We start from the raw sequence: 18239 nt of genomic DNA, 5'->3' as shown, positions 1-18239 counted from the left end.
GGAACAGAGCAGCTGCTGCCTGTGCTGCTTCTGCCCCGGGATGTTCTCCCCTCCTGGAAAGCTGAAACGCCCTGGGCGTGTGTGGGGAGACTGTTAGGAAAAGCAGATAGGCAGGAGCTGCTGTTGTAGTGTGCGGGCGCAGTGCAGTATTCAGTTTTCTCGATCAACCTGTGAAAATTTGATTTATTTTCAGCTTTAAGTTACAAACGTTAGCAGTCTGTCCTCTGCAGTAATGAGGAAAGAAGATGGCTGTGAAAAAAAGCACGGCCTGAGCCCTGAGGTATGTACATGTAGAGCTCTAGTGCTATTTTGGGGTCTTCCTCTTGTCCTCCTTTTGCTAAGGAGGAAAGGAAAAAGATGGCCATAAATGGGCTCTGTCCTTGCTAGAGCAAGGAGAAGGATGTGAACACACCCTTGCATGGAGAGCTATTTCAAAGAGCTTACAGGTCAGGGCCCGTTGTTTCTGTTTATTTCTATTGACCCCGGTGTCCCTACTCCTTTTTCCCAGGCCCTTGGTTAAACGTACATTTTAAAGCCAGAGCATAAGGTGTGCACTGCTGCTGGAGGCAGAGGTATCTAAGCAGAGATAGATTATTTTTTCTTGCGTCTGCGTTGTGGCCATCCGTGTTCCCTGGCTGCGGCTGCTTTGGCAAATCCAAGCTCTCTCCATTCATTCCTGAATATGAAAATAAATTGGCTTTTCCTGTATGGTCAAACTACTTCTGACCCCCAGAGTGTTTGATAAGGGCAGAACAAGGTCTCCCACATGGTGAGTGCTCTCCTAAAACTGGAGAAAGATATGCTTCTGTTCAACAGTAGGTATTGCTACTACAGCCAGGTATTTAAACTGTCGTCATCCCTGAATGTCACCTTGAGCAGGCTGTAGTGTTCTTTCTCTCTGCTGGCAGGCAGATGCTGGCCAGTTGTGACTGAAGAGAGCTCGGCACAAACTTGTGTCTTGCTCAAAGTTGACCTGGGGGACACAGAAATCATAAAAATCATAGAACCACAGAATAGGAAGGGTTGGAAGGGACCTCTGGAGATCATCTAGTCCAACCCCCCTTCTCCAGCAGGGTCAGGTAGAGCATGTTAGAGAGGGTTGCATTCAGACAGGCTTTGAATATCTCCAGAGAAGGAGAAAAGATTCTGCCCTTATCACATGGGACAACTGAAAAGAGTTTGTCCCTGTCCCCTTGACACCCTCCCTTCAGATACTTAAGACATTGATAAGATCCCCCCTCAGGCTTCTCTTCCCCAGGTTAAAGAGGCCCAGCTCTCACAGCCGTTCCTCACAGGAACAGAGACTTTGAGCATCTCTCTCTGCTGGATTCTGACCCGCGCTTGCCCGCCTTGCGGTCACTCCTGGTAATAGCAGCTGGACAGTGTGCATTTAGAAGTATAGCAACTGGTGCATAGGTGAAAATCCATTCCAAATTATATACTCAGGCAAATGGGGACTATCAAAATGTAAAAGTACCATTGAGACTGATGTTACCTCCTGCCTCCTGGGCACAGAAGCAAGACCATCCTAGCAGGGAACTGTACTATTTTAACACAGTGAAAAGACCTAAAAAATTAAATCAGTTAATGCGTGCACTGTTCCCAAGTGTGGGTGTCATCTCTGCCACCCTTGAAATCATTCAAAATGCTGCTCTTAAGTGTCTCAAGAAACCTAAAAGTAGAAGCAAAGTCTTTCTCTCCATTAGCCCTCTAGAATCGCTGGGCTTTAGATTACCTAGTGGCCACACAGTAGGGAGTGTGTGTGTTGGCATGCACTGTCTAAAAACAAATATTATGCAAACATCATTCAATGACATGTGCGTACCTTCCATCGAGTAGCCAAAGAGCAGTAACTGCTTAATTTCCTAGCAACAGAACTGGTCATGGTTGTGGTCATGGCTACCAGGTCTGGGAGTGTGGACCAGATGTATTTTAATAATTTTAACATTAATCCTGGCAGTAGGAACGGTGCTTTTCTCTTGTCTCATGCATGGGTCAAATATGCCTCTCCATGTGTAAGGAGATATCGGTGTAGACCAGCGTAATATTGAAAGGTGGTATGCATGAAATGAAAGGAGGGAATGTTAAGGGAATTTCCACTGTCCTCTAGTTTAGCAGAAAAAAGAACATGGAAGCTCATGTACCCTGCAAGCAGAACATCTTATCTGACTTCGCCTTAGGCCTGTTCTTGTACAAAGTTGAAGATCTGCAAAGAAGCCAGGTTAACCCAGCCAGCAGTACAAAAGTTGTTCCAAGGTACCAGCAGAAGAGGTGCAAAATCAGCTCATGAAGAAGATGGACCATATGAGGTTGTCACGGAACTCTCTTGTACTGTAACACAGCAAGAGGATGGGTAGAAGTAAAAATTGTGGATCGATCTGGCTGGTTGTGTAAATTAAAGTATTGAACATGTAACAATTAACTATTGCTTAAAAGTTGTAACAAAAAGCTGCTTGTGGCCCCTTCTTGTGCTGCCAGCCAAGAGGCAGTTTATTGCTAGCAATAAAAACTAAAAAAACTTAAAAATCTGACTCCAGCTGCTCATTACTGGTGCCTGTGAATGCACAAACGAGAACAGGTAATTTTGACACCATAACCCGCTTCCTGCTCACACAGTACCTCTGCCCTTCAACAGTTTTCATCCCCTGCCCAGCAGTTTTGCGGCCTCATGTCCCAGCAGGACCTCTGGCTCACGTGTTCCTATTCCCATCATGTTCATTTTCTCTCTTTCCCACCCAGGCCCCTCAGACTTCTCTTGGCTCTCCCACTGGTGGGATCTGTGAGTGGAAGACCGTTTTCCCGACCTCCGGACGTCTCTCCTGCCTTGTGGTGACACATTCACTTCAGTGCAGGAGCAGGACCCGCACAAACCTCCCAGCTCGCCAGACTCGAGCAATGCACTTGTGGGTGAAAAGGCTCCCTGCACTTGTGAATAGGGGGCTCTCTGGTTTGACAAGGAACTCTGCTCAGGAGGGTCTAACAGCTGAGTAGGAAGGCTGAAAGTGATGTAGGAAAAAAACAGGCTTGGGGGAAATGTGAGGAAAGGTTATTGAAATTCTTTTTTACTCAGCAATATTGCCTGCCTCCTGGAGGCTGGGTTACAAAAAGCACTTAAGGTGTGCCTTACTCTGCTTCTTTACTGGCACGTCCTTTCCAAAGTCTATCAGCAGGTGTTACGTAGTTAAGCCTTGTTCTTGGCGCATACTCACTGTTAAAAGGTATGGCCTTCTCCTAGAGCAGGCAGCAGATTGCTGAGCACATCACCTTTTCTATTCTGATTACAACACCCTGGGGTGAATTCGGGGCTGAATTTCTGTACTTGCGCACAGCTGTACAGGGATCCTTCACAATGTCTCCTGCCCCTCCCTGCCCCAGCTGTGTCCTGATCCAGTTGAGCAGTCCAAAGGACTTGGAAGGATAACCATTTTCCCTTTCTGAAAAGGAAAACTTAATGGCAGCCCCGATGAGGACACCTCCGGGAGGCTGGGAGATCAACAGTGTTAGGACCAGTACCCAGCACAAGGCATACACTTTACTAGGGCTAAAATATAATCAGTCAGGGTTATAGAAGGCTCTCTCTTCTGCCCTGTGTCATCTTCCAAGAAAGAGAAGAGCGAGCATCCTGAGCAGCCACAAATGAAACCCAAGAGTTTCCCAAAACATCTCCTGGCTGTGTCTTCACTGGCCTCTTGATGTGCTGGGAACCTTCTTGTGCCTCCCCTGCTCACGGGAAATGCTCTTTTCTGCTACCAGGAACTGACCCAGGAAACCCAGAGGGAAAAGGGAAAATTCCCCTCCTCACAACAGATGAGAGTGTGCAGGGTTGTTCAATTCAGCACTGACTACAAGAGCACAGGACATGTAGTTCAGACTTCTCTCTGCTGCTCAGTCCCAATGTTCAAATAAAGAAAAAAATCCTCACAAGTCCAGAAGTACCTACAATGGCTGGATTTGTTTTATTCAAAGTTGAAAAATACCAACTGCCAACAACAGCATGGCAATGAGGTGGCCAGGGGGTTTACAGTGACGCACTGCTAATCTGTTCTGCACCATGCACACGGGCTCAATCAACATCCTCATCAAAGATGCTCCTGTTCCTGACTCAAGACCAGCCCGGAAGGAGTCTTTGGGGGCAGTGGGTGGTCTGCAGTCACTGTCCCCACAGGCAAGCATTTTCAAGGTCATTCTCAAAGCTGCCCAAGCAATCACCTGCTTCTCCCCACTCCTCTCACTTGAGCTCAGTCACAACAAAAGCCAAACATCTCTGGAGGGTACATCCCTGGGTCGGCAGACCTGCTGGTGCCTGGGACATGCATGCTGCTATGGGACATCCTTTCTGGACCACATGGGATGGCCAGAGAAGCTGAAGAGCAGCACGGAGGATGCATGTGTGTCTTGTTGAAGCTGAGCTGAGCTGAGCTGAGCCATCCCCCTCCCTGATACAAAGGACAGACAAGGACCAGCATGTATCCATTTTGAGTGGTCATGTCTGTACATCTCCCTCCTGAATGGGGAGAAGGGAGGGTGCAGTGCTGTGGGGCAGCCAAAGAGGCCAGTTGAGTCCCTGCTCCTGTGACTGTGTGGGAATGTGGGAGCGCTTCAGAGCTCTGCCTGCTGTGCAGACAGCTCTGCCAGAGACCCCTGTGGCAGCGTTAGACCTTTATCTGCCCGGAGCACAACCTCAGCTGAGTGGGCAGTGCTCTTCCGCCAGTCTATGCTCAATCCTTGGCCTGACTTTTTGGCCGGAGAGAAGCTGAGACTGGAGACAGAGCAGGATGTCCTGTGTCACAGATGTAGCTGAGCTCCTGCTGGGACAGCAGGGTTCAGCAGCAGCAAGAGCTGCTGAGGGGTTGCAGCAGCAGAACTTCTTCCCCTATGCAGAGACAGGAGCTGCAAGGTGCTGCAGTTGGGCTGGCCCTGGCAGCCTGATGGATGAGAACATTTGGGTAAGGAAACTGGGAGGGGGCGGGGGGATGCAGACATTTGTGCCGTGAGCTGGCACAGAGAACAAAAAGTTCAGGAGATGTAGAAAAACCCTGTAAATTTGTAGTGCAAAACTGAGTACCAGTCTCTGATCTGAGGCTCCTGTGAAGCCAAGGTTTTAGAGTCAGGTTTCACCCTGCCTGCTACATCCCAGGGGAGTCACTGCGATTCTGCTGTGCCTTGGGCCCTTTCAGCAGGAAGGAGCTGATGCAGAGGAACATTCATTAGGGGTCCCAGGCAGATCTCTCTGTGCTCTTTCTCTTCCACAACACAGCCTGCTTTTTCTTTCCCTTTTACACCTCTCATTCCAAGCACCAGCTCCAAGAAATCTTTGGGGAATAAATCACAGCCAGGGATTCTGCATTTTTAAGCATTTGCCCTTCCAAAAAGGAAACCTTAATGGCAGCCCTACAAAGGAAACCTCAGGGAGGCTGGGTCCAAAGAGATCCATCCTTTCACGGCCTCCAGCACTTCACCTCAAGTCTTCAGCAGCTGCCACTGGCTTGGGAACAAGCGTCTCTCCTGGTTTAAACAATGTCGTGCTTTATAAGAAACACCCTAGCAGAAACCTGAGCCCTTTGAAGGGACATCCCTAACAAGGAGAGGTGCCTGTGGAAAACAACATCGTGATACAGACCTCTGGAAAACATCCTCACAGGCTGATAACTTGAACCACCCAATCAGTGGTCTAGGTGCCTTCAGGGTGTCTCCAGGCTGCTAAGGGCATTGCAGCATCAGCTGTGGCCCCCTGAAAAAACACAGTATGCAGTTATACAAAGATACACAGGCTTGGAGTGACTTGGTTCAGCTACTGTCAACAGAGACTCTTTTTCTGCAGAATCCAATGACATGCATGTACCTGAGAAAGAGTCATCACTAGGATCGGATCTGCTCCAGCCTCTAGGGTGAAGCGAAAAATCTGAAATATCACCATTACAACACAGGGTGTCCTAATTCACTAGCAGTGGACTAAGACTACTCTTCAAGTCCTCATTTTCCATGGCCATGTCAGCCTCCTGCTTTCCTCGGCCTGAATTTGCTCTGCCCTCTTCCCTTTTACAGGCAGTGTTGGTGACAGGCCTAACTGGTTCCCTGATAGAATAAAAGCAAGCTTCAGCACAGCGTATTTGTTGGTATGAATCACGAGGCCAATTAAAAAACTTGAGAGCAGAAATCTCAACAGGACTGCTGACAGCTCACTTTGCATTCCACAGCACTAGAGCTCTGAATTGCTAAGAGCAGCCATCCACCAATACGTGGGGAAAATAACGCAGTTTACCCTTCTCTCTTCTTCAGCAGCAAAGGGACTACTACCACCAAGACTACCCTCGCCACTACCACACCGGAGATGACTTCAGAAGCTATTACAATGCGTTTGTGTAGATCTTTATGAGCTGAAGCCTCCGCTTTCTTCTTCTTACCCCACCTGGAGGAGAAATACTACCATTCTGCACACTAGAGTGGCAGACTGCATTACTCCTCACCTAATGGTGCCTCCAGATTTCCCAGGCAAGCTGAGGAGTTAACATGTCTGCCTGAGAGAAAACCCTGCAGCTGCAACGTTTTCTAGGTTCCACGAGGAACAGCGGGAACTCCCAGCTCCCTGCCAAGGAAGGCACTCCCAGCTCAGCACCCTAAGCCCAGCTCACAGAGGCAGGCTCTCTTGTGCTCCTGCTCTCTTGCTCAGGGACATTGGGGGCCCTGGCTGCAGAGAGGCACAGTTGCAGCTGGAACAGTACCAGCTGCACTTCCAGCCCAGCAGTCACTGTGTGCTCTGGCTTCCCTAACACACAGGCATCACCTCACCTTCCTCCTCTCACAGCTCTTCCAGGGAACACTTGAATGCATCCAGGTTCCAGCACTGCTCTCTGGGGACTTTTGCATCCCCTCACAGCACCAAAGGCATGCAGCTAAATGCGGGAAGCCCAGAAATAATCGTTACACCTACAAGCTGGTCCTCTAGCCTTGGCCAACAGAAAAATGCCCTTTAGGTCTCAGAGGCTCCCCTGAAAATATATGTGAGGATCAAGAGAGACACGTATCGTGGGCTTTCACCACTATATTCCTCCTACAAGCAGCACCATTGCTGCACTCACAGAATCTTCCAAAATGTGCACACTACCTTTCCGTCAAGAGCAGGCTGCTCTACTAGACTCAGGAGAGAACTAGAATTCACACGGTGCTTTCCGAGGTTCGATTTGATGAGACCAAAGCGACACACCTGGGCTTCAGAATTAAAAGCACCAAACACAACAGGAATCTTGCACACGGTCTCCTTCTCCTGTCTCACTGCACATGACGGTCCCCTTGCAGTTACACAGACTGCAACAACATCTGCCCCAGTAAATCACAAACAGCAATAATCGCCACATACCAGAGATGAAAGGCTGCTCCAAAAAGCCACTGCTGGCCGATCTTCCTATCTCCTAAGGAAGGAGCCCAGAGGCACACAAGCAGTTAGAGGTATTACACCAGCTGACAAGGGACAGCAATTACCTGGCATCCCTCTTCCTTCCATAGGCTTGGCTCCTCTATCGGAGACAAACACTCTGTGACTGCCTCCTTCCCAAAACATCTCCTCTTCCACAGTCTCATTATCTGTCCCTTTAGAAAGAAAGAAAGGAAAGGTGAAAGCAAGGGAAGTCTTTAGAAAGCAAGGAACTGTGAGCAGACCTAACTGGGACCTCATCAGGAACACAGTATCTTCAGGAGGCAATACTTCCCAAAGGGCTTGAAGACCAAAACTTCTGTCCTTGGTGGTCCAGCTAGCCCACTAGCCCAAACAATGTTTCATGTGCGGAGAAAAAGGTAAGGGCACAACATCTTCCAAGAAACTGGTGCAGACAGCAAAACCAGACAGGCTGGATGATGAGAAACTTGCATGTGCTCTTCCTGCTCACATGCCAATTTTTGGCATTTTGGTGGGGGCAATGTAAGAGGACACTGAATCATAGAATGGTAAAGTTGGAAGGAACCTCTGGAGGTCATCTATTCCAACCCTCAGCACAGCCCATACAGGGATTGAACCTGCGACCTTGGCATTAGCAGCACCACACTCTAAACAACTGAGCTAAACCTGCCCCCCAAGGATTCACATCACAGAGGACAGGAAAAAAGGGGCAGGCGTTTCAGCTGGGGACAAAATCCTTCTGAGAAGCAAGTCCCATCATGCCAGGGAGCTTATCAGAAATTCCCCCTGCACTATTTTCCTCACAGCTTCTGAAAATCCCACAGAATATTCAGATGCTTTATCTAGGAAGCTTCTCTCTGAGGATCTTCAGAGAAAGTAGTAAGTTACATTTCAAAGAATACAACACGAAAACAGAAAGGTTTCTTTGTGCATGGAAATCCATGGAGACCATTAACCCACAGGATCCCTCCCAGGCTTTGAATTCAGGAGCCACCTTAGAGGCAGGGTCACAAGTGTCTACAGGCACATCTACAACCAAATACAAATGAGAAGGTACCAGTGTTTTTTTTCCAATATGATACAAACTGCAGGGAAGGCGAGTGGATCATGTCACTCCACAGGATGTACATGTGGGTCTAGATTCTCAAAGTTGCAGAGTGGGGCAGGCGCCCTTTCAACTGGAACCGGCACCTCCTCAAATCCTGCATTGATGCAGGATTTTACATCCCTCAAAGATCAGCTATACCAACAGCCTGGCCCTTGGTGCAATGTCCCTGACAAGGAGGTCTCTAATGGGACACCAAAGAAGCCACAGCTGGAGAGGCAGCATTTTGCCCCAGCACACAAAACAGACCCTTTACACTTGCCTTGTACAAGAGCCCGTTGTACAATTGGTATGAATCTGGGCTTCATACCAAAGATGTTTGCTGGGTAGCCTGGATTCATCTGGAGGGCAGACAACTATTACAAGAGAAAAGACGATTTGTGCCAGTATTGAATAGCCACACCTCACCTGTGCAATTCAGACCTCTCTCCAAAACCTCAGCTAGCTGAGAATCTGCAGAAGCCTCCCTCCAGCCACATCTGCAACTGGAGAAGAGATTTCCTTCACTTATGTATTCAGATAGATGGCTTTGGAGTCACAAAAGTGATCCCATAACATCACAAGCTGCTTCATTCAGGGAAAAAGTATTAACTACTTGCCTGTAGCGTTCTGCAGAGAGGCCAAAACCTTGTCCAGACGAAAGGCTGGGAAAGCTTCACCTACAGGCACATCTGCAATCAGAGAGGAGATTGGTTTTGCTTCTATGTCATGGCAGACGTCTTTTGAGCTACCATCCAGATTACAGCACAGAAAAAAAATGCTTGTTTAAAAAATCTTGTCCCTGGCAGCAAATAAAACCTGACTCCTTACCCCTGGGGTCCTGCAGAGGCTCTCAAACCTCATCCAGCTGAGCAGCCACATGTGCAGCATCCACAGGCACATCTGTAAGCCCCGAGGCACTGCCATAGACTGCTGGAGGGCTGCAGCAGAGCCAGCAACAGCTGTACCCATCTATGGCACAGCTCGGGGCAGCAGCAGGTTTGCAGGCAAAGCCAGTGCTGGGCTTGGCCAAGCTTTCCTCTTCCAGCCTCTTCAGGCTGTCTCCTGCCGCACCAGCTCCCAAAAAGGCCCCGTGGGCCCCATGTCCCCTCCTGCCCTGCACCTCCACACTACCTTCCCACCACCTGCTCACTGCAGGGGCCTATATTGGCTCCGGCACCAGCCCTGGCACCAGCACCAGTGGTGCTGCCAGCCAGGCCAGCGGTGCTGCTGTCTCTGTGCTGTCTGTCCACCCTACCTGGGCCCAGTGCTCCCTGCACAGCAGCCTGGGCATCACGGGCACACAGAGACCCTTTCAAAGGTGAGAGAGTGCAGCCTTGCAAGGACCTAGGCTAAAACGTTCAGCTCCCACAGATGCAGTCTGTGAGGGCCCCACGCACTTCTATGGGCAGAGCTCTGGCAAGGAATCCCTCCCTCGAACCTTGCACGTTGCCTGCAGTTCATCTCCCCCACAACCCCCCTCCACTAAGCATAGGAGCTGGGGGTGGGGGGGATGTTGTTGTTGAAGACCAAGGCAAAGAAGGCACCGAGGACCTCACCTTTACCTGCCTCTGCTCTCTATCTCTCCTGCTAGGGAGCTTTCTCTTTCCTAAGGCCATGCCCATGTGCCTGGGAAACACTTCTAAACTCTTCCTCTGTAGCCTTCTCCCTTCTCCCTGCTCCTATCCCCCACGTGCTGCCTTTTTGCCTTCTAACTGCATCAGGAATTCGCTGTTTACAGCAGTGGTCTCCTGCTGTGCCCGTTCTCCTGAGCACAGGGCTGCACTCTTCTGGCACTTGGAGGCAGCTGCTTTTAAAGGCTTGCCAGCTTCCCTGCTCTCCTTCCCCCTTCAGAGCTGCCTCCCATGACATGCCCCCCACCAGCTGCCTCAAGGAGGTGAAGTCTGCTCTCTCAAAGGCCACATCTCTACAGTTGATACTGTCCTTCCCCATTGCCCTCAGCATCTTGAACCTCCAGGACTGCATGGCGACTACAGGCACCAGCACCTGCCCACCAGCATCCTGGGCTGCATTAGGAGGGCAGTCACCTCCAGGTGATTTTCTCCTCTCCTCAGATCCAGTGAGGCCACACCTGGACTACTGTGTGCAGTTCTGCCCTCCCCAGTACAGGAGAGACATGGCCATACTGCAGCAAGTCCAGCAAAGGGTCATGAAGATGATTACAGGACTGCAGCATCACATGCAGAGAGGCTGGGAGTGGTCAGCGTGGAGAAAAGAAGTCTCGGGGGGAATCTGATCAATGTGTTTCAACACATTGGAAGAACAGCGGATGGAGGCCGACTCTTCTCCCTGGGGCCCAGTGACAGGACAAGAGGTAATGGGCACAAACTGGCATCTAGGAAATTCTCTTGAAACACAAGGGACAGGTTTTTCACTCAGAGGGGGTGGTCAAACACTGCCCAGGTCACCCAGAGAGGCTGTGGGGTCTCTGTTGGTGGAGATATTGAACACCTGACTGAACGCGACCCCAAGCAACCTGCTCTAGCTGACCCCCACCCTCTGCTGTTCCGTGGTTCCGTGACCCTGAGGTTGCTGATGTTCAAATCTCGGAACAAGCCTGAGTTCTCCCAGGCAGAGAGGACGCCACGCAGCAAGCTAGAAAGCTTCCTGGTCTTCAGAGGTATACAGACAGTGCATTAAGAGAGAGCCAACAGGTAAATCTTCCTTTAAAAAGCAGAATCACCCAGAACTCACTGAGGTCAAGGGCAGGTCCTCGCCACCTCCCTCTGCTCTGCAGGAAGCATGTCTGCTTACCCTTAGATTGTTCTCGGTAGTTCTGTGTATCCCGCCCCACTTTCGCGCCTCAGCTATACGTTACCTGACACCCCCATCCCCACCCCTGCCCCCTCCACAGGCAGCTCTGTCTGGTGAATGCTTCCCTTCCTCCTTCAGAAATGCTGGGCAATTCCACAGATTCATCCCGTATTTCTGCCTCTCCTCATGTTACCTCTGACGACTTCTCTGAATTCCGGATCGGTTGCGGCCTTATTCACACGGTTTGAGGTACCAAGCCACAGGTCGGATTTTCCCCTAGCTGCAGCCTGTTCCCTTCACAGCCACACGCACATACACACAGGGCCCTCCAGCCTGACAGCACCGCGCGGAGAGCGCACCTGAACCCTTGGAGGAGCCGAGACGCACCTGCGTTCCCCACGCGCACTGCCCCCAGCAGAGAAGCCCATGGAGGTGGGTGCCATCCGCTCTCACTGAGCAGCCCACAACTGACGGGACACGCGGAGCGACGGGGCTTGCTCTTATCGTGCTGAGAGAGGCCATCACACTGCTGCCTGCTGCCAAAGCCCCCGCCCTGCCCACTGTGAAGACACTGTCAGCTTGGGGAAGCTGCAGGGTCAGGAGAGGCCCCCGTCCTCTCCTCCAGCTCATCGCCTCTCCACCCTGCCTTGAAAAGAGCAGGGTCCAGAGCTGCCAGGGACACGGGGTGTTGCTGAATTCTGCTGCCTTTGGCTGTATGGCAGCGCGGAGGGGCCCTCTCTCTGCCCAAAGAAATAACATTGCTCCCTGACAGAGAACTCACGTGTCTGGGCCTGAACCTTCAACCAGACAGCTCAGGAAGCACCCTGAAAGCTGTGGAAAAGCGCAAAGATCCAGGAAGGCTTGCCAAAGGTGTCCAAGCCCTGGCACCATGTCCTTTCCCAAAGGAACACTGGTCCTGTGGTCAGGGCGTCCTCTCTGTGCAGCTCAGGGCACCCTTGTGATGGCACCTCTGAGCTTCTGGGGCTGCTCTGCTCTCCGTGCAGCTCCCCAGGGGCAGAGTCCTGCCCAGCTTAGCTCACCCCCAGGCTGCTGATGAGCCTGTGTGCAAGACACAGCAGGAGCTCCGCTCACGCATGCCACTCTCACGGGGGCTGGGATGTTTTGGGGCTAGCAGCAGCCCAGGGTGCTCAATTCCAAAGGTGCCTTCTGTCTTTCCCATACTCCCACTGGGCTCACTGAGCTGACAGCGAGGCTGTGCATCTATGGCCAGTGCTCTGTGGGCACCAAGAGGCTGCAGGGGTCTCTGGAAACACTCAGGCACCTCGCTGCCTCTTCCTCAGTGCCCACCGGCAGCTCTGAGCTGCACCTGGCAATGTCCCGCAGGCTAGGCTAGGCAAGGAAGGGGTGATGGAGAGTGGGCTTTGGGGAAGTGCTGAGTCCCAAGCAGCACAGCAATGCTTTTGAAGAGGAGAAGCAGAAAGGGCTGCGCTGAGGCTGGGTACCCAAGAATGGCAAGGCTGCCCGTCGTCCCCAGGCACAGTATGTTGGTTCCCCAGGTACCTGGCTGCTCCCAGTTCATCAAGGAAGAGTTGCTCTGAGGCATGACTGAATGCATGTGCCCACAGCCTCCCGTGTTCGGCTGATGAAAGTGGTATTGGTGCAAACAGGCCTCTCCTCTTTCTGAGGAAGGAGGCAGAGAGCTTCTGCACATCCTAGGCAGTTCCTGAGCCTGAACATTTTGCAATGCCTTTCCTTGCTCTCTTCCTTAGTTGGCAGGAGCTTGACCCACAACACCTCCCTTTTTGAGGGCACCCAGGCCTTCCAGGTTATTAGCCCACCAGCGCCCACATTCTTTTGTCTCAGCCCCAAAGGTGCCTCCTCTGAGTTTCGGTGTGTGCCAATGGTTCTTCTGCACCCCCGCCTGCACCCTAGTCCAGCCCCCACATCACCCTCACAGTCTTCCTGACAAAGGGAATCATCTTGGCCTCTCTTTCTTCAGCAGAGCACAGCAGCAGCAGCTGAGGCACCTGCCATGGATGGTAGTTCCTCATCCTCAGCTCTCCCCAGCCCTCTGCAGCACACCACACCAACACCAGCAGCTCCAGATGCTACATGTCCCATCTGTCTGGACACCTTAGACGACATTGCCTATGTGAAACCCTGCTTCCACAAGTTCTGCTTTGGTTGTGTGCTCCGCTGGTCGAAAACAAAGGCCGAATGCCCCCTCTGCAAGCAGGTTTTCCAGTCTATTCTGCACACAGTGCTGGCAGAAGATGACTACCAGGAGTATGTTGTGAGGCCTCCCAAAGATAGCTCTTGTGCCAGGCGGCCGCGACAGAGAGCTCCTCGTCGCCCTGCCACCAGGAGGCACCGTCGCCCTGCAGCTCACCCGCAGCAGCAGTCCCCTGCTCCTCAGATGCCATCCTCTGCCCAGGACGGCAGCAGCCTGGAGGGGCCTCCAAGCCACAGCAGGCAGAGGCAGAGAGCCGGAGGGCTGCGGGAGCCAAGCCAGAGGCTGTCTCTGCACAGGCAGGCCAGTGCTGAGAGCAGATCTCAGAGACATGTGCCAGCGACAGAGGAGGAGATGCTGAACTTCTGCCGTGCTCTGTACCGCACAGGGATGCGCGTGCAAAGGGTTCCCCATGGCGGCCACCCCCAAGACATCTCCGCAGAGTTCTTCTCCCGCAATCCGGACAGCATTCAGAGGTTGCTGCCCTGGCTCCAGCGCGAACTGAGAGTCCCCTTTGGAGTCCACCAGTCACTGATCACCATCACGGAGCTCATCGTCCTGACAAACCTCAGGAGGTATGACCTGGACAGTCAGGCCTTTGCTGACGACTTAGAGCTGCTGCTGCTGAGTCGCACCAGGCATTTCGTCCACGAGCTCATCAGCTTTGCCCAGTGCTCATGCACCATGGAGACCTACGACCAGCAGGCCATATATGATTGCCACTCTCACAGCCAGCACGAAGGAGGCCCCTCAGCGTCATTAAGCCCAGCAGCTGCTGCGGGTACAGCCACGACTCCAGGGCCAGCCCAGAGTCCATCCCCAGCTGGCAGCCCTGGCTATACAACGCTTCCTGTCACCTCGTATGCAGGCCCCCGTGACATTGCCACAGCCACACAATCTCACCAAGATCTACAGACAAACTCTGACAACAGGGCAGCTCAAGCAGGAGGAGAAGCCCAGAGACAGTTGCCGGCTCCTGCCAACCCCCAGGACAGTGACTCCTCGTCAGACAGCTGTGTCCTTGTGGGATATTGGAAGCCCTCGGCAGAGAGAAGCCCTGAATGCATTGTGCTCTCCTCAGACTCGGAGCACTCAGCCCCAGCAGAGGAAGGCGACACTGGGCAGAAAGAGCAGCCACTCCACACACCCAGCTGCAGCCACAGCAAAGCCAGGGCGGGCAGCTCGCTAGTCTCTGCCATGCCAAACCAAACTAGCTGGAGCCACCCCAGCTGCTGCCCTGCTGCCTCCAGGGAGGAGAGAGAGCTCCAGCAGGGGCACATGGAGGACACGGCTGCTTGCGCTGTGCAGGGCTGCAGCCACGTCCCCTTTGCTGATGGCAGGGACAGGCAGCGCTCACCCGGGAGGCCCTGGCTGCCCACCAAGAGGAAGGCAAGCAGCTCTGAGGCCTGTGCCCAGCCCAGCAAGAGGCACGCATGGCCTTGGCAGTAGGAGGGACAGTGGGACTGCCCAGCAGATGGTCAGCAAGCAGAGATGAGAGCAGTCCAAGAAGCCTGGGGAGATGAAGACTACAAAAGAACACCAAAGCAAGTGGAAAAGGGTCTGGAGTGCTGCACTCTGAGGGCTGTCTTCAGCACAACGAGCTCTGATAGTCAGTTGGTGAGTAGTGTCATCCTTGGTGGAGGGGGAACTGCAATGCTAGGGGCAAAGACTCGTTAAGGTCCTTCTCAATGAGCTGAAGAAGGGCATGAACGGCTCCTGGGGAAATCTTGGAGCACGAGCTGGGCTAGGCACTGGCAGGTGCAGAGCCCGCACACATGACCACGTCTGTCTGTCCCCACAGCTGTTAGTCGAGGAGCTGGCTGTCTAAAAGTACCTTTGGCAGGACACTGCAGCACCAGGTTTATAGAAAGACCAGCGCAATGCAGCTGGGTGCCATGAAAAATGCTGAGCAGAGGCAAGGTGTCAGAACATCCCCAAGCTGGGGATTCAGGGAGACCCTGAGGAGTCCCAGTGAGACAGTTTTCTCGTTGTCTGTGCCCTTTACACTAGTCTAAGAGATGAACGCCAACACCACTCCAGATACAGCATCTGGGCCCTGCAACATGGGCTCTCCTACTGCAGGATTTGTGTTTTCAAGACACAGACCACTACTGTGCTGGCCAGGAGCCCCAGACAGACACGTGAGGATCGATGGCAGAGAGCAGTAAAAGGCTGTGCCAAGAGAGCAGCTGAGCACTGACAGAGCAGGTCCTGTCTGGAAGCAAAGTCCCACAGCTGTGCGATGTGCTCAACACCTCCCTCCTCCACACAGGAGCTGACTTCTAAGAGGTTCCTCAGCATGACTCACTTGCCTCCTGTCACCCTCTGCTCTCCCTCAGCAGGGAGACCCTGACTCCTGTCCTTCCCTGCTTTGTCTGGTGTTCCTGCTGGTGCCTTGTTTGTAGGAGCTCTGCACAGCCATTGGAAGCTGGACAGAGGCAGGTAAGTGCGGTGGGAGAATTATGTGCACTGAGCTGCTTCGGGTAGGAATGGTTTGGATTGGGGTTTGGGTTTAGATTGCCTCCACGTTTTGCTCCTTTCACTCTCACCCCACCTGCCCATGGGATTTTATCTCCTTGTGTGTTTTAATTCTTCCCCTTTGTGCTGTTGCTGTGCAGTGCAAGCCACGGTGTTGGAGCGGGAGCTACCTTCCAGGTAAGAAGCTGGCACTGGCTCTCTTCAGCAGTGCTCTTGCTCTTGTTCATTTCAACTCCCTTAAGCCATGTAGCATGGGAGCTGCTGGAGAGCTGCCAGAGCTCAGGACACAAGAAGATTGCCTTCAGTTGCCTCGCTCTCCTCTGCTTGGAGGCAGAGCTAGCAGCACCAGGACATGACAACTTGACAACCCCACTTGGAAGCTTCTTTTAAGCAGCCGCAAGATCACCTCCGGGAGGTGCATCACCTCAGCACGTCCAATGGCTCCTGCGAACTGGGCTGCAGCCCTGGTGAGTATGGCTTTGGCCGTGGGAGTTGGCAGGACTGAGCAATGCAGGCTCTGGCACTCTCTCCCCAGGGCCCCTGCAATGAGGTGAGGAAATGCATGGCGTCTCTGATGTCTCCTCCCAGGGCCACCCTGCAGATCTGCAAGAGCAGATCACGCTGCCTGACCCCTGCTCATCTTTCTCACAGGCACTTCCCCACCCCCATGCTCCCGGTGTCACCTCAGCACAAGGCTGGGGGGCAGCTTCCAGCATGAGCCCTTGTGCTGTTATGATGGAGAGCAGGCAGGTTGCTGAGAGCAGTGGGCAGGAGGGAGGCTGGTGCCAGATCAGGTGCAGACAGGAGCGTTGGCAGCTGGGCTGTAGGAAGGGCGGCCTGGGGAAAGCAGAGTGAGCTGCTGGGGGATGAGGGCTTCGTGATGGCGTGCCTGGCTTCAGGTTGCGGGTGGACAATTCCAACTGTTTGCTTTCCTGTCTCCTGCCCAGCACCATCTTTCCATGCCATCTGCGTGGCTCCTCAGGGCTTCTGTCTCCCTTCTATGACTCACACGTGCTTTACGCTGGGGACGATGAAGCGTGTCCCATGTGAGCGAACGCTGACCTGTCCGGTTCTTCTCCCAGCCTGCATTGCATCACCCACCTCGCGCACGGTGAAGTCCAAGGTGCTCTTGAGGTGCGTGAACAAAAGACCATGGGCTGATAGGATGCGGCTGGAGAGACCCTGCAGAATGAGTCCATATTTCCCACTGCCAGCGACATTCCTGCGCATTCCACACCACTAGTTTCATGGGCAGGTACTTTGCAGAGCCCTAACCTTCCCACACAAGGATTTGGGCATGACTAAGTTGGGAGGGGGTACATCCATTTGTGATGTTGCACAGCTTTGGGGACCAGGCACTCTCCCCACATCGTCATGCAGTGCCCCACAGCCTGGCTCAGAGGAGCTCATCTCTTTGCCTTTAGGGTGGTGGAAACAGACGGCACTAGGAGACCAGGCCCAAGACGCTGTGGCTGAACTACTTGCTGGAATATTGTTCCCATTTACCATAGAAGGGAATAGGGGAGTGGCAGTATGTACCTTTAGCGTCTCAGTGGGGTACTGGATTCTTGGTCTTCAGGGCCATCAGAGTTCAAAAGAGTAAGTGGTATGCAGAAAAGAGAGGGGGGCAGATGACAGCCTCCGTTTCCAGTTTGATGCATGTACCACTGTTGGCTCGACCCAATTTACCTCTGAAAGTGGCCAGCTTACTGGTGGAAGTGCCAGCAGAATCAAAAACAACTTAGCTCCCTAGCTTTGGTGAATGAATTTAATTGACGTTCCATTTCCAAAGGGGACCTGAGAAGCGTAAAACTCTCAGCTCCTTTGCGCACCACTTGTGCTTGCAGGATGGGCAGCCTCACCTCAGTCTGACAGGCAGCGGGGTAAACTCTCCAGGGGGTCTGTCTCCCAGCAAGTTTTGGAGCCTCTAGAGAGCCCTGTGGATCTCAAGGCGGACAAGGCCTAGTGCACCTTGTGTCTTCAGCTGTGGGCTTGTGGAGTAGCGGAACGACACTTTGGCAGCTGCTGCTTCTCTGCAATGATGGTAAATGGAGCACAAAGAGAGTCATCCACAGGCAGACATCTGCATCACAAGGGTCTAAGGCTGCACAGGATAAATGCAGCACTCGCTGGGGGGTGATGTTAGCTTTCCCAGGGAGATTTGTGCCCTTTTTCTCTTCTGCTCTCCCACCAGGAATGATGCCAAAGAGAAACCTTCAAGTGGCAGCCTCTGAGATTTTTCCTTCCTACAAACTGAGCCCAGCCAAGAGCCTCACTGAGCCCAGCTCCATGTTTGTGCCTGCCGCGTAACTCTTTGC

At 52.7% G+C, this 18239-nt stretch overlaps 1 protein-coding gene across 1 annotated transcript; it reads left to right on the top strand.

The window, feature by feature from the left end:
- Positions 1-13302: 13302 nt before the first annotated feature.
- LOC134154335 (E3 ubiquitin-protein ligase Topors-like) lies at positions 13303-17793 on the top strand (the record flags this gene model as incomplete). Its single annotated transcript, XM_062601085.1, has 3 exons — positions 13303-14554; positions 17004-17055; positions 17769-17793. Coding segments are annotated over 3 exons (1329 nt in total), but the record flags the coding sequence as incomplete, so codon positions are not given.
- Between the last annotated feature and the right edge of the window lie 446 nt (positions 17794-18239).

This window comes from Rhea pennata, unplaced genomic scaffold, assembly GCF_028389875.1.
Source record: "Rhea pennata isolate bPtePen1 unplaced genomic scaffold, bPtePen1.pri scaffold_23_2, whole genome shotgun sequence".
Taxonomy (NCBI): Eukaryota; Metazoa; Chordata; class Aves; order Rheiformes; family Rheidae; genus Rhea; species Rhea pennata.
The sequence above is the reverse complement of the archived record's forward strand: the minus strand, read 5'-3'. Positions and strand labels throughout refer to the sequence as shown.